At 41.4% G+C, this 22,438-nt stretch overlaps 2 protein-coding genes across 4 annotated transcripts; one reads left to right on the top strand and one right to left on the bottom strand.

Annotated features, from left to right (window-relative positions):
- Positions 1 to 2,258: 2,258 nt before the first annotated feature.
- cops7a (COP9 constitutive photomorphogenic homolog subunit 7A) lies at positions 2,259 to 13,793 on the top strand. The gene is made up of 8 exons (XM_061049315.1): positions 2,259 to 2,391; positions 6,017 to 6,139; positions 8,684 to 8,759; positions 9,514 to 9,602; positions 10,646 to 10,848; positions 10,936 to 11,041; positions 11,725 to 11,894; positions 13,145 to 13,793. Exons 2-8 carry the CDS (start codon positions 6,017 to 6,019, stop codon positions 13,182 to 13,184), a joined length of 807 nt encoding a protein of 268 aa, XP_060905298.1. The 5' UTR covers positions 2,259 to 2,391; the 3' UTR covers positions 13,185 to 13,793.
- Positions 13,794 to 15,174: 1,381 nt separating this feature from the next.
- Positions 15,175 to 22,329, bottom strand: pianp (PILR alpha associated neural protein). 3 transcript variants are annotated; one of them, XM_061049329.1, is made up of 5 exons: positions 21,408 to 22,329; positions 20,810 to 21,222; positions 20,345 to 20,423; positions 17,288 to 17,469; positions 15,175 to 16,696 (listed from the first exon to the last, which is right to left on the bottom strand). In XM_061049329.1, exons 1-4 carry the CDS (start codon positions 21,416 to 21,418, stop codon positions 17,319 to 17,321), a joined length of 654 nt encoding a protein of 217 aa, XP_060905312.1. In that variant the 5' UTR covers positions 21,419 to 22,329; the 3' UTR covers positions 15,175 to 16,696; positions 17,288 to 17,318. The 3 variants fall into 3 exon arrangements, with proteins under 3 accessions (XP_060905312.1, XP_060905311.1, XP_060905313.1); XM_061049328.1 differs by having other exon boundaries at positions 17,323 to 17,469; XM_061049330.1 differs by lacking the exon at positions 17,288 to 17,469.
- Positions 22,330 to 22,438: the final 109 nt, after the last annotated feature.

Raw genomic sequence — 22,438 nt, 5'->3', positions numbered from 1 at the left:
CCTGCTGACCAGCACAGGTGTTCCTCATTCTCCTTAATTGGGTCGGTTACTGTGTGCTGTCTGCAAGAAAAAAAATCTTACCCATAAGGTTGTGTGAGTGAGTGTGTGTGTGTGTGTGTGTGTGTGTGTGTGTGTGTGTGTGTGTGTGTGTGTGTGTGGTTGTGCATGCTTGTGTGAATATTAAAACAAAAGGGCATCCTTGACTGGGAAGGTCACTTTTGCCAGGCTTTACTTTTGCAAATGCAAATTTAAGTTAAGAACTTCAGCTAAATCCAAAACAGGCCTTTTTTTACAGTGAATATTTTGACATGTCATGTTTTCACTAATAACATGAAGGATTTGAACCTGTCACAGTAAGCCAAGGCAGTGTGACAATAATATGCCAACATGCTGAATACAAGGACCCTGAGGCTGAAGCAGCTAAATGGAAATCTGTCATTATTAATTCTATTATCAACACGTGTGATTTCCCTACTGTGAAATGTAATCTTTGACAAAGGCTTCTACAGGATCCAAATGTTAATGGGAAGAAAATTTAGAAGAAATTATGAAGTACAAAATCAAGCACATCAAAAGCTTTGGTTGTCGGTAAGCAGTTTACAGTCTATATACATTGAAGTTACTGGCATTGAAAGGATAACCATGCAGTTTTTGCAGGTTCTTAAATGTTACCGTACAAGCTGTGAAAGAGACGGTTATGTCTGTCAATATCTTTTGGTTGTTATCTGTAGCTTCACTGCTTGATCCAGTAAATTATATGTTTTAGGCTAGGAAATGTTTGTTTATGTTTATGAATAAAGAAGCAATCAGGGATGTTTTTTTGACATCTGAATCTGACATGTAGAGAAGGAGACCGGAGATAGGTGGACAAGACAACCATCTAATTTTAATGTTTAATGCACTGAATTACTTATTTGTTGATGTGTTTATTTGTGGGACTTTCCTGCATACATTTCACATTTTGACGTTACTGAATAAACTGTCCAGAAAGAATCTAAACTGTCAAAGTATAATAACTGGCCTGAAAATCCCTCAACTGAATAATGTGCAACGTCAAAGGAAATATTACATTTATTTGCAGAAGACACACAGCAATGTACCAAAGCTTCAGATGAATCAGGGTGCAGAAGTTGTATCAATAAATCAAAGGCTTGGGCCAGGTGAGCCTGTTTTCCACATTTTTCAGAAAAGTCCACACTTGTTATTTATAGCTTTCCCTATCTGTCCGCCTCCTCTCTCTCTCTGTCACAGATATTGGGATCAGTGGAGCTCAAAGGCAGATAACCAACAGTCAGGAGGGCAACATGTAGAGGACTGGGCCATTCAAACAGCCTCTCAAAGACATGATTTGACGCTCCATGTAGAGATATACCCTTTATCTCGGCTGAATATTCACAGAAAATGCCGTAAAACTGGAAAACGGTTAGCTTAGTTTGGGATTGACTCTGATCAACAATGACCCCAGGAGACAATGTCTGTTTATAGTGTCCTTTTAAAAATTAACTTGCCTATTATGAAATCAAGTTTTCACTTATTTCACCCAAATTGCTCATTTGAATATAATCATCTTTAATTTTATATTTATTTATAAATCTCTTAAAAATGCTGTCCTTGCTACTGATCTCAGCAGTAGTTCAGTCTGTAAGGAGTTGAGTTGGGAACCTGAGGGTAGCCAGTAGCCAGTAGCCGGTCGCTGGTTGTCAAGTCCAGGTGTGGACCAAATCTGTTAATTGGTCTGGGTAGGTTGAGAAGTGCCAGACCAGGTATCATTGAGCAAGGCTATACTATTGTGTATGTTACATTCTAATATGTGTGGGTTTTAAGGTCATATTTACAAACTTATAAACTATCAAATATATGTCCAACATGTATCAGATTAATATCCCTTTTGTGTGTGTGTGTGTGTGTGTGTGTGTGTGTGTGTGTGTGTGTGTGTGTGTGTGTGTGTGTGTGTGTGTGTGTGTGTGTGTGTGTGTGTGTGTGTGTGTGTGTGTGATTATTGAGTCTGTAACAATCAATTCTTTAATTATTATTAAAAAGTACAAAATTGAAAAAAATTAAGATAAGATATTTAACATATGGAGTAGTCTTAGGCAAATAAATAAACTGTGCTAACCCTAACCCGCAAGATCTACTTGGCCCTAAAACCTCCAGTTTATCACTGCTGATTCACATAGGCCTACAGTTCTCATTCGTGTTAACCAGATCACCGCCAGATGACGCTCTTCTCTCTGGTCCATCGACAGAGATGATGATAGACAGCTACTCTAGTCCCGCCCATTTATCTGTACTGTCCAATCACGGATTACGTTGCTTTGTTGTCGTACGTGAGCTGACGGCGGAACTGAACAATCGTGAGAGAGGCTATCTGCTAGAAACCTACATAACAAGGTAAATCTATATACGCACAGACTCATTTAACACTTAAGTTAAAACTTTCAAGGATGCATCTTGTTTCCCGGTTAAAATGACACTATAGTTGAATTATCTTTGTTAGAAGAAAGGCTTTAAATTATCGGAGGCCTAACGACAACGGCTAAGCGAAGCCTTACGGTTACATAGCTGTTAGCAACCGAGCTAGCATGACACATTGAGCTTGAATACTTTTTAATATTTATATTAATGTGAACATTTGAGCCAGAGAAAGCTGGAGCGGTAGAAAATATGTGTATGTTAAGCACTTTACTTGCAATTTTACACGACTCTCTGGTGACAGTCACTGAGCTTTAATGTTCGCCGGCTGAGATTAGTTTAGTAGCGAAATGTCACCAAACAGTGTTTATGTTGAATAAATCTTAAATCACACGACCTGTGTGACGGTATTACTTGTTAATGTTTGTGACATAAAGCTGCTAATGTCACAAACATCCTTCACAGGGGCAATGTGGATCATCCAATTTAGTATTTACATTTGACGTCACATGCTAAACAAAGGGTTTCTGCATTTCTCTGCTTTATGGAATAAAAAGTAGTCTGATAATTTATGTTTTTAATTTTTGATAGACTAAATAAACAAGCAGAATATATAAAAATATACCTTTTTGAAAACAGGGATGTTATGTTTAAATTGTTTTCTGACTGACTGTTGTATGGACTCAACTATTAGTCAAACAAGTTAAAAGACAGTTTAAAGATAACTTAATAATAATAATAATAAATTAGATTTATATAGCGCTTTTCTAAATACTCAAAGACACTTTGACAGGAAACAACAACAAAAAACTAAGAGAACAATACAAAATAGAATTAGTGTCAAGGGAAGAGGATGAGAGTCAGTGGTTGTAGGCGGTGATGAAAAGATGAGTTTTTAGGGGTTTCTTGTAGGAAGTGAGTGTGGGGGAGTCTCTGATGTTGTTAGGGTGGGAGCTGCAATGGAGACTTGGAATGGAACTTACTTCACTTTACTTTATTGAAGACATGACAATTTTTAATCGTGCAGTAAATCAATGATTTCTCAAAATGTTTTCTTATGTTGATTTTTATTGCTTACACTACACACAAACCTTTTTTTATACAGCCATTAATGTCATGTCATATAATAAGAGAAAAAATAACATTGAACATTTCCAATAGATTTTCCTCTGCTCCCATACATTTTAAAACTGTTATATCTTTAAAAAGTGACTCTGCAGCCGTCAACAGGGACATTGCATAATTCTTATCACCACTGCCCACATTCAGTTAATCCCTTTACACATAGTTTTACCATTTGATTTTCTTTAAGTAGCTTATATGAGAACGTTTGACGGAAAATTCAGTTTTCTGTTACAGCCTGTTTCAACTTGTAGTTTTAAAATATGTGACATTGACACTAAGTGATGGTTCTCTTTCTGATGTAAGAAGAGGATTGGATCAAATAGGCTAAGTCTGATCATTTGATGTTAAATTGCTTATATCATATATTATATTTCCAAATGGATCAAAACATTGCTAAATTAAACATTCAATTAATTCACCAAGTCGCACTTAATTTCAGTAAAATAGCTCCTTTCAGACGTGGCTCAGAAGGGACATCTTGGCTGATGGAGTGGAGTTATAGGAATGAAAGATAAACTCATTAGAGTTGAGAGTTTTTTGAAGTGAGTTCTGCTCCAGTAAATTTGGGGAATTATGTACAACAGACTGTGGAAGTTTACAGCTGCCAAATCCAATTTCAAGTTGTTTTGTTATCTTTCTTGTCGAAGCCTTGAATGTTTTTATTATTTTATGAAGTGTTTGATTCTGTTTGCTTCTCTAACACTGTTTTCAATCTTCGGTTCCATGAAACTGTACAAATGAAAAGCCACTACAACAAGAATAATAATACAAATTAATATATTGTGGATAAAATACAAAAAAAGAACAGAGGCTTGATGTTTGATAAAAAAAAACAATTTACTTTGCATTATGTTGGCTTGGTACACATCATACAACAATGATAGGCTTAATGAAATAAGACGAGGGTAAAGCACCAATAATGTAGCCAGTCATTATCTTGAAGTCATAACTGCACAGGTTTATATGTGTCCATTTGCATTCTGGGATCCCTTGAGTTATTATTTCAGACTTATTTAAGAAATGTATTTTAATTTCCCTGTTCTCAGGGGTACCATGTATCTGAACATCTGCATCCTGCATACTTTGCAGCCCCTCCAATTCCTCTCGCAATCTGTCGTCGATTTGCAGCCAGTTCAATCTCCTTATTAAATCAGTTTAAGAACATAGATGGATCCAATCCAGCCTGACATGTACTACATCATTTGATTTTAACAGGTTTCTGAATTTAAAAGAGTTACTCTTCTTAAACAGAGTAAGTTCATTTGTTTGGCTGCAACACATGCCTGCTCATCTGTTCAGCTTGCCAGAGAAGATGATCTTTACACCTCCTTGATTGTTGTCCAGTGGGACAACATATGGAAGAAGATGTGCATGAGTGAATCTTAATGTATCAGTTAAAGGATTATAGAAGACATCAGTGCCATAAGCACTTACTTACTGAACCAGTCAGACTGGTCTTATCTCAGCACACTCTCAGTTGCATACATTATAAGAAAACAGCCTTAGATAATAGAAATGGTCTGATGCTACTGATTATCGGTTTCTGTAGAACTAAACTTCCCTCGTGTCCTGGATTGTGTCTTCTGGGATTAGGATTTTAACAATTTCACATCAAGTCAAGAGGACACGTCCTCCTCACACTGTTTTATACAGTTTGGCTCTTTTGAATTGGGAGAAACACAACAAGAATCAGACTGACATCCTTTCTGAAATATTTTTCTACTATGCTCATTTTGACTATGGAGCTTGTGATTTACAAAGTTCTAGTCAGACCAAAGTACAGGAACAGTGACGGAGATTTAGCATCAGGAAGTGGTTTTTCTCTTTTGTTCTTTGGGATTCACTGTGTGCAGACTTAATTTCAGCACAAAGGCTAGCATAGACATTTACCGTCACTACTTACAGTAAGTAATTATTCTGTCATTGCCTCCAGCCCACGGTGCATTAGCATCATGTTTCCATGTGGGGAAAGGGTTTTTGATGGATAAATATGTCTGCTTAGTATTCATTACACTTGTTGCCTGTGTTGGTTCTACAGATAGCAGCTGCTTGTCCACTATCTGAGTGGCTCTCCACGTAATTTGAGGGTTAAGTGCTTTGGTCAAGAGTACTTGGCTGTTGGAAGTTAAATAAAAAGGACATATTGTTACTTAAGTTCAATGTGCTTTCAACAAACTACAAGTGGCTGGACTATGTTTTGAGGGGCAAGATAAAACATCCTGCTGTAGAGTCTTCATCCATTGAGCTTTGGTATTAACAATGGAGTATTTATTGACGACAGTGCAACACTGTCCCTAAACAGTATTTTCCATCACCTTAATAAAGAGGCAGAGCCAAGGCAGTAACAAAGATGTATTACTTCCTTGATTTTTTGGGGTACTTGAACTCTCTACATTGCTCTGCTGCTCTCATGCATCTCTGTAGTACTTATGTCTAACCTGCTATCCGTGTCCCTGTCACCTCTGTCCCCTGGCATCAGATGGAGGTGGAGCAGCTCCTGTCTCTGTCAGGCCCAGCGCTGGCCCAGGCTGTCAGCTCTCTACTGGAGACCCCAGGACTCTATGTCTTCTCCGACATCCTGGAGCTACCAAATGTCAGAGAGGTAAACACATGCTCTCCCACTTTGTCTTTCTCAACCTTTGTGTCTGTTGAGACCTTCTTTTTTTCAAACATTTTTTACAAACCTGCCGTGACGAAAACCGTCTTAATCCCTGCTTTGACAGTTCATGTCACAAGTTTTTATATATCAAAGACTCATGGAGAATCTGACTATCAACCATCAACCTATGGTATCTATAAGCCACTTTGGGACACTTTCATTATGTGTGCAAGACAAGTGGCAATTAATATACACATTTCTGCACCAATGAAGTCATCAAAGTAACACATCCAATCGACACTGCGGCGTATAGAACTCTTATGTGTGATGCTGCTATCTTTTTCTGAAAGTACATCACCAGCCAATTACGATAGTTGTACGCTAAGCTTAAATGAGATTGAGCGATTAACACCGTATTTTAGAAGTGAAACGCTGCTGTTAGAGTAGTGAAGGATTCAGAAAAAGCTCAACCACAGTGGACATTATTAAAGATCTGTGCAGCTTTTACGCATTAGTTAAATTTGTCTTTATTCACTTTAAAGACAGCACCACGGTTTTGTAAAGGTAAAACGGTAGACAATCGTGAGGAATACATGTAGAAGATATTGCATCTGAAATTTAACTTCTGGGAAAAGTAGCAGGTGTGAGACTTCCAGTTCTTTTCTTTTTTTTTAGAAAAACACTGGTGGAAAGAGACAAACAGAGAAACATTGACAGAGATGTATCAGACTGAGTGACCTCGGTACAGAATATTACAGCACATCGAGAAGAAGTATTATAAGTCACCTTTAAAAAAAGAGCAATTAGTGCAATATTACCTATAAGGATAAGACAAATCTTATAATGGAAAGGTTTACCTCAGCGCATATTGATTTATTATGTACTCATTTAATGGCTCAAAGCAGGTCCACTCCAGTTGAATTTGAATGAAACAGTCAGTTATATTTACTGAGAAGGCCTGTTGTAATATCATTTTCACTTTACAGCAACAATCTATTGAGAGAAGTTTATACAATCACAAAAAAATTAAAGGAATTGTCACGGCATAACACCAAGTCAGTAAAACCTTAAGGGATATTAATCTGTCCATTTAGGAAGAACAAGTGATTGTGAAACAATTTCACCTGCTTTGGTGCAAATGAAAGTGACAACAGGTGCAATGGAGAGACAAAAGCAAGACAACCCCAAAAATAGAAAGGTTTGGCATGGGGTGATCACAGACAAGTGCTCTCTCCTTATCCTTCCTGATTGATTCCTCTGTACTTGTTCTGGTGTACTGCTAGTGTCCTTGTCACTTCTGGTATCTTGAGACGGTACCTGCAGCCCTGACAGGTTGCACACAGGTAGTCCAGCTCCTCCAGTAAGTCACATCCACACGTGCAGCTCAAAAAGGTTTGTTGTGTCTCTAAGCACAGTTTCAAGAGCATGATATCCAGGGATTTCTGGTGTGATTTTGAATCCAGCCTTACATGGGCTGATGATTTCTGTTTCCATTGACCGTTGTTATGTCATTGTGTTCTCAACAAATTATACGATGTACATCAGTGAAGATTTTCAACTTGAATAATTCAAACATCAAGATGTGATGTGTCAGTTAAGTGTTCCCCAGTGTTTTTTGGAGCAGTGTAGTTTTGTCAAAAATCTCTCAGAACATGGGACAAAATCCTCACATACAGCCTCCCTCTCAGGGGATGAATAAATGCTCCCTATTTCAAGTGTTTTCTTGTCAAACAAGATTTTTTTTGGTTCAACAGCAGAAAACACTTTCCTTGCTCGTTGCTTTCACGACATTTCACACTCAAATCATATCTGCACAGTATTTATAGAAAAAGAAAAAAAAATGCTGTTGGCCTCATTTACATCTTAATGGAAAAACTGCGTTGATGCAACATTTTGCACCTGCTTGTGGTAATGTCTGCTGAACTTAGTAGGTGTTCTCCAAGGTAACAGAAAAAGCAGTTTGGAAGAGAGTAAGAATCCATGGTTGGAAAAGTTACTATGCTTTTTTAACATCTCACAACCATTCAGAAATGAGCTGATGGATTCAAATCAGCCATACGGAAACACAGTGGTAGTGATTCATTTATATAGATGGATAGAAAGATAGGTGGATAGATAAAGATACCAAATATTTTCAGGATCAATTCTTAGTCAATGAAGAGTCAACAGTGCATCCTGAAGTTGCTTCTCTTGTCCAACAAACTGTCCAAAACCAAATATTTACTCTCATAAATGACAAAGCCAAGAGGCACATTGTTACATTTCAAATGCTGAACATTTTACATCAAAGTTTTTATATTGAAAATGTCTGAAACTGTTTCTTTTTATTACCACTGTATTATCAGTAGTTAGCGATTAAACGTCAAATGATCAAAAAAAAAAAGATTGTTGCCGCTCTCTTCAGGTCTTAATGTGATCTTCTCTACTTATCTCACCAAGCCTCAATTGAACCTCAAATAACAGATACAATGCAGTTGTACATTTTTTTTATATATAGGAGTCTCATAACTTGTTTGTTTTTTCTCTGACCTCATCTGCACCTCTCAGCTGGAGAACGGCCCACACGCACCTGTGTACCAGCTCCTCAACCTCTTTGCCTATGGAACCTACTGCGACTACAAAGGTATTGCAGTGACAGCACAGTGTAAATAAGTAATAGGGCAGCCCAGCAACTCTTTTATTGTGAGCTGTACTTATTTTCTGTGAGGCAGGCACCTTGACACAGCGGCTTAAATCTCTGAAATACTGCTGGCAGGTTATTTACAGAACAAAATGACTGATTTGAGCTTTTTGGGCATCTTTAAATTTGAGTGTTCTTATTTGCAGCTGATTGTGCTGCAGCAGTGCTGCCACAGACGGACAGACGGATAAACTAATCTTCTGTGACTTCATTTGCTGTCTGTGTTATGCACCAGGAAGCTTCAACAAGAAGTGGAATGTTAATTATGTCTAATTTTATGCAGAATATCAACCAATAGCCTGGAAAAAGAATCTAGCCTACTTTATTGTTGCCTTCCCTTTGGAGTCATGCCAACAGGGAGCACATTTCCTTTCAGAGAGCTGTGTAGTGGAGCCCTTAGAGGAGCTGTCAGAGCTGCTGTCTCAGAGGGTCTCAGTCCCGTCACCAGGGGAGCATGGCAGCAGGAGACAGTCGCTGGAGAGCGACCTCCTCCTAACTCTGTTCTCTGACTGCTTAAACAGCTCCACACTCACCTACGTGTCTCTGTATAGCATCACATTTCAAAGTAATAAGTAGTGCTTCAATAATGTGTGACTGTTTGACCCTTAGCAAAGTGACACTTGCACACCGCTCTGCTATATTATTTTCAACGTGTCACTTTTATCTTTTCTTTTCTTGTTCTTGTCTGCTGCGTTAGAGAGAGCCGCCTCTCTTCCAGAGTTGACCCCCGCACAAAGAAACAAACTGCGCCATCTGTCCATCATCAGCCTGGCATCTAACCTCAAGGTACTTCACTCTTATCTTTTTACACTTTACAGAACAGTGCTTGGGCAATAATGTTGCATCCATCTCAGGATTGAGAAAAAAAAATCTAATATTGGCAGGCTTTATATTTAGGCTGGTATTAGCCTCTCCCATTCATATTTGTACAGTTTTGAGAACATTTGATGCAGAAAACAGATTGGGGTTGGATTGGAGCCTAACTCAGAAAGTGTCATGAAGAAGTTTGTCCAGCTGAGCACACTTCAGGTTATAATGGGCCCTTGAGAATTGTTGGAATTATTCCAGCTAACAAAAAGAAAGACCACATCTGTATAGTGACGTAACGCTGTAGGCTTCATTAAGTAAGAGATTGCTAAAGTATCAACAACACGCCCTTTGAATATGGCTCTGCTATTTTGTACTGATACAATTTTCTTAAAGTTCATTTAAGGTTGGCTGTGATTTAAGCTTGTGGCTGTTTTTTTTTTTTACATCAATTTAATTAAAACCACACATCAGACAAGCCCTTCAATCCCAAGTTTCTCAAGACAAAGTCACCAGCGCAGCTACAACTACTGATTAGAGACGTCTAACCCTCCCTCCCCTCCATGTGCGTGATAAAGTATTAAATGTTCGTTTAAAAGTCATCTCTCATTTGCACCTTCCAACCATACTGCTTATGCCTTTTTCTTTCCCTGCTGCTGATAAATAATTGATTCATTATTCTCACCAGCCCTGTTCTTTTTTTTAAACACTTAATCTCACTTTCCCTTACCATTGCTCCTTTCTCTCATGCTCCCTGTTTTTCTCTTTAATATGTCACTGCTTTCCTCCCATATAGGCTTGAACTCTCTAATTGGCCAGTAGAGGATTGTTAAATCGTCCAAACTCTCCTCTCATCCTTGTCTGTCAGTGACATTTAGACAAATGGGCAATTTCACAGAAACATTTGTTGTCATTTTCCATCAAGCTGTTAAAGTGACTTAAATTATCCGCTTGTATACGCTGTATAAAAAAGGGAGAAAGAATATTAGGGTCAAAGTCTCCTTGTCTCTTTTCCCCCTCAGTGCCTGCCATACTCACTGCTCCTACAGCAGCTCGAGCTGAAGAATGTGCGGGAGCTGGAGGACCTGCTGATCGACGCCGTTTACTGCGACATCATCCAGGGAAAACTGGACCAGAGGAACCAGCAGGTGGAGGTGGACTGCAGTGTGGGTCGTGACCTTGGCCCCAACGAGCTCCCAAACATAGTCAACACACTTCAGGAATGGTCTGTATCACTTCTGTGTGTCTGCGTGCACACTTTAGATTTATGGCTCAATTATCTGTTACTCACGACCCGCTTTTCCTGTCTCAGGTGTACAGGCTGTGAGGCAGTGCTGTGTGGGATTGAGGAGCAGGTCTCGAGGGCAAACCAGTACAGAGAGAGCCAGTTAAAAGTCAAAGTCCAAGTAGAAACAGAGGTCAGTCTATCACCACTTCTGCCTGCAGTTCTCTCACTCTTTCCCCCCCAAGGAAATACAGTAAATGTTACTCTTCCCTCCTCCACATCTCTGTTTCTTAATGCTCTCAGCTCTTTGTGATATTTTAGTTTTGCCCTGACTTCACATGTCTATGTGTTGTCTATAAGGGTAAAGTCTTCATGAGGGTATTCAGTCATGCATATAACCTTAAAGAAAGATTTCACCTTGGTCATAGATAAAAGTCACTTCCATATGTTCTGTTCATACCATTCAGCTGATAAAGTCATGTTTGTGTCCAAAGAAACCGGCGAGCTTCCACTCTTCAGCAGAAAAACACTGTCCTCTCTGTGAGACACAAACAGGGACATTATACTAAAATAACTGACACCCACTTTGTGACTGAATCAGACTGCTGACACGTCCCATTAGCACAATAAGAATGATTTTACAAAGACTACTAGGGACTTTGTGTTTTTGTCCCGCCATCACTTAGATTAGAAGCAGAATTAAGGGGTGAGAGAATGCCCAGTAGGAACAATTACAGCACAGAAATCTGTTTAAATGTTTAAACGGGAACTCTGACTTTTTGTCTGAGGACAGACTTGAAAGATTGTGAATCCTTTAACACACATCTCGCCTCCTTAATCTTTAATTTTCTAATCTCTCCTCTTTTTTCCCCTCAGGTCTCAAACCTACAGAAAACGTTAAAGGCCAGCGCTGCCTCTCCGTCGTCAGGCCCCGCCCCTGCTGGAGCTGCCTCCAATCAGGACGCAGACCAGCCTGCAGAACCCAGAGACCCCGCCTCTTCTCAGGAACCACGACAACCAGGCAAAAAAAGTTCAAAGGTGAAAGGGTAAGTACAGTGACATCACTGCATTGCATTATTTTTCTGCTTGAGTGCTTCACACCAAGGCAGTGAAATATATGTTCTGTATGAGTTATGCTCTCTGAACAACTCTTTATATACTGTTTAATACGGACAAACCACTCCGAGTTTGCATAGAAATTGCCTGTTTTTCGTAAGCTTGGCCAAACATTTCAGAAATGAACACATAAAATATGTTCAGCCATGTAGAATAATCACTGAAGGTTTGTTTTTTTAAATTCAGATTTATCGCTGCACTTTTAAATGTAGTTGACATTGAGGTTTTTAAAACAAGAAACCAGAAATTTTGTGACTGCCTGTCACAAAATTGGAACAAAAAGCTGCATGCCGAAGGTCTTTTTCCATTAGGTTTCTTTCATTACTGCTCTTTCTTTTTGTGATGCATAGCACTAGTGGTCTTTGAAAGGTGCTTTATAAATCTGAATTTGCCTAGTTATAACCACGGCTCTAAAAAGACTCCACATCAAACACAAAATAAAAGACATTAGTCCAGGGTTCTTGTCGAGAGCTGTGTTAATTTAACATTGAAATGCATTTTTTCATTAACATATGCAGCCAGCTGCCGGTGTAATTGGTGGATCTGTATGTGAGTGTTTGCATGAAGTGGCTTTATTATCGGGTTCACGTCTATGTTTCGCAGCGATTTCCAAACCCTGCTATCAGGGCCTGTTCTGCCTCCATACAGCCAGATTACCAACGGCTAATTTCACATCTGCCTCTAGAAAGTAGAATGTCACTAGCTATATTCCAATGCCCGCTTGGTCCCCTCCTCCTGAAAGAAATGTCTCTCCCTCGAGTGATCAGGCGAGATACTTTGCTCGTCGTCTGTTTATGTTGTTGTAGCTGAACGGAAAGCTGTCATTATTTTCTGTCTGCCTCGCGCATGTTGATGAAGCGTAGAGGCCTATAATTTTCATCACTCAGCACCGCTCTTCATTCAAATGTAGATCCACTTAATGTTTTGGAATCCAAATTAATGACAGCTTAACCTCATTCCTCAAATTAAAGGCGTTTTGACACCATTTCTTCTTCGTAAAGCTATTTAAAGGAACTGGTAGTGCAGCAGCTATTATTAGAAATGGCTTCTTTTCAAAATACAAATACAAAATTCACCCTGACCAATTTCAATGCCGACATAAATACTGATTGTAAATAATGTGTTACTGTTATTCTAGAAGTACTGATGATGTGTTTGTTCCTGGTTGTTTCCTGCTCAGGCTGCGTGGCAGTGGAAAGATCTGGTCCAAGTCCAACTAAAGAAAAAGGAGAGTGAGATGTGGACAGCGGCACTGAAGGACACTCTGGCAGATTATTGGACACATGAACACATTGACGGACAAACGGATACATTAAACAATGTGACCAATGTTCAAGGACACCTTTGTCTCACACACACACAAAAGCACACACACATTCTCTTCACAATAAAACCAGGAAGCTTAATGGGAACTTTCTGTTCTCACCAAATCTCACCTGGACGGATTCAGAAACACACACAGGTGTTACATCCACTCTTGTAGTTCTTAATAACCTAACAGGCAGACCACAAGTGTAGAGACACACACACACACACACACACACACACACACACACACACACACACACACACACACACACACACACACACACACACACACACACACCACTTCTATCACATCAAGATCAAACAGTCTGCAGCAGGAGTCGGTTGCCTTTGACCAGAAACAGGATCGGTGTATTTGACGCAGATGTGTGTATCTATTGGTTTAACAATGTTCTTTTGCTTTAGATTAATGTTTCTTTGTATTTTTTCTCTCTGCTGAGTTGAGACATGTAAAAAAAAAAAAACAGAATATAAATTGTCGGGAAATAAAAGGAAGCCCTGTACTTCTCCTGACTGGCTCATTAATGTCACTGTCACTTCTTTTATTAAATGCACTTCAAAGTGCATCTCTGGAGGGTGCACAGCTAAATGTTAACTCGCAGAAGGGGGCTACCCGTTAGGAGGTCAAGCCATTAATTAGGGCATCTCCCAAAGAGACTAATGTATTATAGAGCTGAGGCTTCCCCTGTGCGCAAGCAGCATGGATACATTCACACACAGATACACATGCCATGCGCATTCATATTTCATACAAGCTTTTTTGCCCACAGCTTCTATTTCAATGTCAAACTATGCCGTTGAAATGGCCGGGCCAGCCTCTCTAGTACCACTATCACGCTGTCAAAATTACCTTCATCATCCATCCCTCCCCATCTCTCTCTCTGTCTTTTTGATTCTGTTTTCACTTAATTCAGTGCTTTCCATCGTGCATGACATTAATAGTGGCAATTAAATGACCAGCAACTGCAGCGAGAGGGAGAAAGACATGGAAATTATGATCCTGTTTCATTTTTTTTTTAACCCTTCCTGTCTCCATCATCTCCTCCCTCCTACATCACTCCCACCTCTATTAATAGGGGTGTTCATTTCACTCTGTAAATGAACCGTATTGGTTGAGTTTTTACCAGACGAGAGCTGTGAATTCTAACAGCTGTACACCTCTCAGTGTCGTGAGGGTTAGAGAGAAAGTGGCAGGTGAGCCCTGTGTGTTCATTAAAGGTGTGAGCATGTGAGCGATGACTCTGCATACGCATGTTTACACCTAACTTCTGCTTTGGTGTTTATCAAGCGTGTTTACTGATTGCTGCAGTGTCTGCCGCTATGTGTCTCATAACTACAGGATCATTAAAACTTCAGAGTGGAATGAAGCCAATCAATTACTTTGATTGATCAGTAAAGAGCCAGAGGAGATGGAAACGGTGTCTGTGCAGCAGACTGAGGGGAGGATCTCAATACAATCAGGTGGCATTTCTCAACTCGTGGCCACCTTGATTTTATTGACATTTGTTTGAAAAAGTGTACACAGAGGAAATTCTTGCTTAGCATTCTGTTAATCTTACTGAAGCAAGGGGAATCCATATGAGGTGAGGAGATAAGGGAAAGCTTCACACACACACACTGCCGCCTTATTCTTCCTTTTCTCAGCTGCTGCTCGATGTTAAAGACATGATTGGCACATGCTGGGCTATTTAATGCCAAGCTTATGGTTCAGAATCAATGCAAGGCAGAGGACTAAATGTTCACTTCAAGGAGAAAAAAGATTAGGATACAGGGGTAGCTATTAAAATGCACAGTGTAGGCTTTGTCAATCCCATAAAGCATTGCAGAACGTAACGCTCCCAGGGGAATTCATTCAATATGCACAGAAATAAACAGACACAGAGCTAAAACGCCAGTCTTTATTGAACTTCCATGGTACAGAAAGACCACATTTATACAGAAATGCTACTAAAAATCACAAGACTTTATATCTGTAGGTTTCTACACGAGCCACGCACGAAGCCACCAGCACTATGTCTGTAGTGGAAATGTGTGTAACTGGAGGGGATTCATGTCTCAAAGATGCTCCGAAAAGTTGCAAAACGCAACCTGACATTTGGCTTCAGAAGATTCTTTAAGATTTAATTCACTGATAGATAAAATAGACATTTATAAATTATAGATTTGAAGCGACTCTTACAAGTTTTCTTACTATATACATGCAGATTCAGAGAGGCAGAGAAGATGTTCCTTGATGTACTTCTTTCCTTTGGATATGTAGTTTCTTGATGCTGATATGAAGCAAGATTTTTGTGGTTTTGTTTTCCAAGTTAAGATTCTAGGCTGTCCACTGAAAATAAAATCCTTTTTGTGGTACTTGTCAGTCCTTTGATCTCGCGTACAGTTCACAGATGCTCATTTCCATGACGAAATAAATCTGTCTTTGTTGTGCGCAATCCGAAACCTTTGGGAAACATTGATTTTCAACAGGAATGTCTCTTCCATCCAACCCACTTTTGCTTTATGTTTTTTTTTTTTTTTTTTTTTCAAATCTCCACCAGTGGAGGTTCTCTATGCCTAACACACCTCTACACAGTCCAGCAGGAACAAAGGGTGCTCCACAAAGGGGTGAACGTCAGCCACATAATTAAGAGAACAAATCATGAGGGGAAAAAAAAAAACCTAAACAAAACAGACTCCTGCACACTCTGCAGAGGGAAAAATCCACACTATTTGCATTTCAAGCCCAAAGCGGGGGGATAAACAGCAGTTTTTGGAGCGTGACATGTTAAACACATTGCCTGTTGGCCAGAGCTGTGCCAATGAGCTTTGTGAAATACCCCGTTCAGTGTTTGGAGATGCTGTGAAAGGCTTTTTAACACTATACCCGCCAGATACGAGGCTGCTACACTGAACTGAAAATGAGTGAAAGAACAGTCGGCTGCATTAGAGCTAATACTGAGTTATTGGAAACAGTTGTGGAAGCACAGGTAGGGCATTTCATGGGTAATGAGATTCTGCATGGCTGTTAAACTGCCTGTTTGTCAATTAGTCAAGGCAGGTCGAAACACAGAGCGGTTGGGTATTTTGGCAGAGCTTGGGGCCATACAGGGGATGGAAAACAAGGAGCAGGTTACAGTGATGCAGAGCCACATAAAAGAAATTAGCACGGAGCATAGAGGAAGGAAGGAAGGAAGGAAGGAACCAGGGAGGGAGCAGCAGGGAGATGATTTTAAGACCTCAGGGGAGCCAAGGAGTTTTGTGATGGCTGGATACCTGGGATCCCTGAATTCATTTCACAGTTTCAGAGAAAATAAAACGACGCTGTGGGCACACCCTCTGGTTCGTGTTGATGTTCCTCCTCAGGCCTTGTAGAAATGTTTACCATATGGAAAAACAGTCACCTCAGAGGTTCACTACTGGGATCCTGACACAGCAAGAGACACAAGAGAAGAAGAGTGAGAGTGAGAAGGGGATATAGGGGGGAAATAGAAGAAGAAGAAGATTGTTGTGGGAAGCTTGGGGAGCCCTGGTACTGGTAGGAAAAAAAAAAAAAAAAAAACAGAAGACAAGGCGAGCCGAGTGGCCCGAAGCTGAAAAAGTGGTGTAGACGCAAACGGAAAGCTGCACCACAGGGGACCGAGAGGGCGGCAGAGGGAAGAGACAGAAGCGAAGGAGGAAAAGGGTGAAAGGAAAAGCTGATGGGGGAGAAGGAAGGACGGAAGCGAGAGGGAGAAGTGTTAGTTCCCTGATTGAGATTAACTTTGAATACCCTTAAATAAAAGCATGATTACATGGACGGTGGCTGGGCCCACGATGACTCATCTGGAGAGGGAGTTTAAAACACAGAGACTTCTTACAGCAACACTCCAGCCCTGAGCACTCCTTGGAGAATAGCACTACCGTCCAATTATTCTACATGTTCATGCACACTAAAGGTAAAAAAAGGGCTGTTTTACACACACACTAAGAAGCAAACTTTTATCCAGAGCTACACACACATTAGAATCATATATACCCAGACTGTGCCGAGCTGCCGAGGCGACTCATTACCTCTCCCTGTCGGTGAAGGAGGAGGAGGTGCTGTGTAGCGTCTGCCGGCTGTCCTCCGAACCCAGGGAGCGAGGGAGCGCAAGGGAGAGGGGGGGAGCCACGCCACGGGAAAGCGGGGGCGGATGCTGGGAACAGCTGCGATCATAACTTGGAGAGAAGGATGGTGGCACAAGAAGAGGAAGAGAAAGACAGAGGAGGAGGAGAGGGGATGGAGAGAGGCAAGAAATTGGGGGAAACAAGAGGGGGATAGAAGAGATGAGGATGGAGAGAGGTTGATAAGGGATGGGGGAGTGGAAGAGAGGGAGAAAAAAAAAGATTGGTGGAAGGACAGAAAAAAAAGAAAAGGATGTTAAAAAGAGACCAAGAGGAAGTGGGACAGGAATAGAAACAGAGATTAAAGGACACAAAGAAAGTTGGAGTTTCAGAGAGACGGATAAGTAAAAGAAGGTTATAAAGAGCAGGAAGTGATTGAGGAAGGAGGTTGAAATTAAGAGGAGCAGATAAGGAAAAAAGGAGGAAAAAAAAGGAGGGGAGAGACGGAGAAACAAAGTCAGAGAGCATCAAGAACAGGCGAGCCATTTAGCATCAGCGAACACATTACACTGCCACTGTGAGAGAGAATTAGTGCACTCATTGGACTCATTAAAACGCTGTCAGGGGGGGAGAGGGAGGCAGAGCGAGGAATGGGTAGAGGAGACAGGCACTGTGGGGGAGAGAAGAGGGAGAGGAGGGAAGGAGTCTGATGGGGTGAGGTAGGCAGGATGCAACAAGGCGAGGAAATAGTGGCGAGGAGAGTGAGTTAAGGAAGACACAGCTGGGAGTCACAGGTTCAGGCTCTTAAGGATACTTAGACATCCAGCAGAGGTGTTCTCGCTGCCATAAAAGCCATCCTGCACCCTCATTTTCCCTCAGCAACACCTGTCTGACTCCACACACCCCTCCGTAAACACACTTTTACACTCAAAAATGCTTGGAAAATTAGCCACACTGACGGTTTTAGGGTCTGGGAAAATCACTGAGCACATATGCTGCGCTTCTATAATCATAATGAACTGGACAGTCGCCAATTTCCACTATAGGCTATCATTTCAGTCCATCTGTAGCCTCCCCCCGCTCAATCCCCAGCACTTTCTCCATCTAACACATGGTGTTATTTACACATTTATGACACTGAAGCATGAGCCAGTCTATAGAGAGGGGATTGCTGCCACGTCTCCGGTCTGAACCCCGGCAAGTCTCACTTTTTTATGCAAGGCCACTTTGGATCCACAGGCAGAGTTTGGATTTTCATCCATAGCTAGTGTAGATGAAGTAAATTATCGAAACAACAGAGCAGGCCAGAGAGAGAAAAAAAAGGGGGGGGGGGGGAGGTTTATCATGTATCAGCTCAAAGCAAGCTGCAGGATTATCTGTTGATCTGCAGCCGGACTGGCAGTGCTGGGAAAGATAGGGAGACTGGCGGGGGAGATAAGAGGAGTACCAGCTGCACAAAGACAGGCGGTGTTAGAGTGAGGCAATGATGATAACTGGAAGTAAGCGAAATAACCCGAAGGGAGAGGGGGGGGGGGGAACACAGGTATTGAGAGAAAGAACAATTAAAAAAGGGGGAAGGAGAGAGAGCGGGGGAGATAATGTAGGAGTGTGAGAGCAAATCGGAGATTAAGCAAGAGTATGAAAAAAATATGGAGGAGAACAAATTATACAGATTCAGGCAATGAAATGTAAAATTATAACATAATAGGAATGTGGGTACGATGATCAGATAAAGAGAATTACAGTAAAAAAAAGGAGTATAGATTAGTGAGAAAAAAGGGAGAAGGAGAAGAAAAAGCAAGGTGATGGGAGCAGGAGGAGAAGGAGAGGAGTCCCAGTGGTCAAATAAACGAGGTGTTATTGGTTTGATCAGCAAAGCGTAGCAGTGCTCCACTACATCACATAGATGACTCCCCATTTCCAGCTAATGGCCATGAGTGCAGTACTCACTTTAAACACACACAGAACCCACCCTGTGTTTAACCCACCCTTTGTTTACCCCGTCCCTCTTCTTTACATGCTCCCAGAGCTTTGATGGCTGTTGAAGAACATTGACACCACTGAAGTTCTTTTATCGCTATGACAACAGGTTTGTTTCCGCCTCCTGTCACATCCCATTGGTTACAGGGAATATTTAATAATTGCATGTCTAATGGCACAAGATGACACATCTGTACGACTTTCAGGCCCACAATGATGTTAGAAATTCATTAGTAAGCAATTACTCAGTTCTCACTGGAAAGGAGGATGAACGTATAGAAATGATGTAACCACAAACATGCACATTCAAATTCGGATCTGCCAAAGCAAAAGGTCTCATCTTTAATGAGGACCAAACATCTGGCATCTTCATTAAACTCACACATCTGGTGCCAAACTGATTTACATCTTGACGCATTAATTGGTAAGAATTGGCACATCTAAAGTTTTCTGTCAAAATGGAAATGACCAGCACATTTTTCTCTTTCAAAATATTGTGACCTCTCTACACCTCAGGACACTCTCATCTTAAGCTTCATCACTTCATAACATATATCAATGAATTCAAACCATGTTGATCATATTCTATCGGTCCCTTGTAAAAAATTCCAATAGTAAGTTGTCTGAAAATCAAAGTGAACACTGTATTCTGATGCTATGTTGCTTACTATCTGGGTACACCATTAGGTTTATCTTCTAAACCCCAAAGGAGGTCCTGACCCCAAGGTTGGTAACCTCTGTTAAAAGAAGAACTATAATTGACCAAAACACATCCCTGCTGTAGCTGAGTTTGATGTTATTCTTAAAGAAAGTATTTTCTAAGAGCAACAATAATTAGATTAACCCTCTCAGAAAAAAGAATTGACACCAAGATGTGTTTTCCATCTTTTTCCACAACATTCTGAAATTGGGAGAACCAGGACAAGTCCCACTTTATATAATGTGACACACACACACACACACACACACACACACACACACAAATTATTGAGAGAGAATGGGTTCTTACCAGAGTTTTGCTGTTATGATGACTGCTGTCAGGATGAGCAGGGAGGAGATGGTCACAGTGACATAAAACTGAGGGTCCACTGTAACAAAGACACACACACACCGTTATTGATTTCTCCCACCACGACCATGTATAATTGTATCCAGAACAAAAGAAGAAATGAATGAAGCCGGCTGAAACATGACATTGAATGTTCAGAACGTTGGCCTCCAACTCTAACTCTAATCTGATGACGTCTTCTGTGTATCTTGTAATCTGACAGCAGCCGATTCCTGCTGTGAGTGATGAGAACTTTATTAGGCATTCCTCGCCACAGCCACAGCCGGCTGCACACAGCTCCCCGTCACCCTGCTGACAGCTCATTCCCTGGAGGGCTTGTGGCTTGTGTGTGTGTGTGTGTTCACATGGACTGGCTCGTGGACACCTTTATTTACAAATCCTTCATGTGCAGGTCCTGATGCCCACCTTCCTCAGGCTCCACCTCCATTTCTCCATCATCCGCTCCCTCCTGGTCTCTAGACTCGAGCGGTGCCTCCTCTCCTGGCTGCATGCTTGAACTGGGAAAAGGCCAATTCACAGATATGGCGGAGCTGTCCTCCTGCTGGCTCCCGTGCGGGTGCAGGGGGTCAGGTTCCTGGCTGGAGAGAAAGTGGTAGGTCTCATCCTCCAGAGGTTGCGTGGGACCCCAGACAACCGCCCACAGAGGAGTGGGCGTGACCTGGGCTGTGACAGACAGCTGGACCGACAGGGTGTCCACCTGATCCTCCTCGCCCTCGCTGTCGTCACGGTTACAGGTGGAGGGCTGTGTCACCAGAGCAATAAGGAGGAGGGAGATGAGGCAGCGGAGGGCAGTCAGTCGTGCGACAGGAGAGATGGAGCTGGAAGAAAAGTGGAGAAGAAAGGATGAGAGGTGGAGGAGTGACAGGGAAGTTGTCTTTCTGTCTACAGGTACCCAGCACGACCTCATCAGCACAGAAATGATGCCCGCTATCACTCAGAATGACATTTTAAGCATCTGCTCCCCCATACATCCATCCTTCAGCTCAGATACTTTCCATCTTACCATCTCTCCATCGCTTCGCTCTGTTCACTGAGACTCCGCTCCTCCGATCATCTCTCTCTGTATGGAAGGACAGAGGGGCAAGAGAAAAAGAGAGAGAGAGAGAGAGAGAGCGAGAGAAAGAAAGGGGGAGGGTCCAGCTTTTTTTCTTCTTCAATGTTACCAGATAAAAACATGTAAACATAAAAACCATCGCTGGCAGAACTGTCATTACTTCAAAACACACACACACACATGCAAACGCACCCCTGGGCTTTTAAATTTAACACTCAATTATGCACCACATGTTCATCCACATCTGCACTCAAGAACACACAAAAGTGCACACACATTGTCCGTTCTGCTCTGTCACACACACTCAAGGATCACACACCTGAGCGCAGCACATTCATCATCATTAGAGGCGTCATGCACGGAGCCAACACTTTCTGTGGCACTTTGAGCAGAGAGAGGTAACTTCCTATCTACAAGCGCTGCCTGAATGCCACAGAAATGTCACTCATAGACACACACACACGAAGACGGACAGAGACACACAAGCGCTCCGACACATATCAGTTATCATTCCTACCTCTGGCAGTGAAGAGAGGGAATGAGAGAGGGAGACAGAGAGTAGGGGGGGAGATACAGAGAGCAAGGGAGGGGAGGAAAAAAGCATTGGTTGCCGAGGCAACGGAGACATGTAGAGTCTGCTAGAGTAAGAGAGGAGAGAGAGAGAGCGATGTGAGGAAGGCAAGCGACTGTAGGAAAGAGATTTAAATGCTAATTATGTTTTGTTTTTTTAACGCTTCAATTAAATGGACGCAGAGGAAAAGAAATGGATTTGATGATGCAAACAGAAATGATACAGAGGACGACATTAATAAGCTCATTTTAGAGGCGGGAGGTTTTTTCTTGTAAAAAAATAACTCTTCAATTATGTTTACACACAGGAAGGACACCCCAGAGAGAAGGAGACAAGAGGAAAAGGAGGGGGAGGAAGAAAGGAAGGAGGCGAATAAAGATGGAATAAAATGTAATTTACATTCATTTAC

Source organism: Labrus mixtus, chromosome 11 (genome assembly GCF_963584025.1).
Source record: "Labrus mixtus chromosome 11, fLabMix1.1, whole genome shotgun sequence".
Lineage (NCBI taxonomy): Eukaryota > Metazoa > Chordata > Actinopteri > Labriformes > Labridae > Labrus > Labrus mixtus.
Note: the sequence above shows the minus strand (reverse complement) of the source record. Positions and strands in the feature narration are given on the sequence as shown.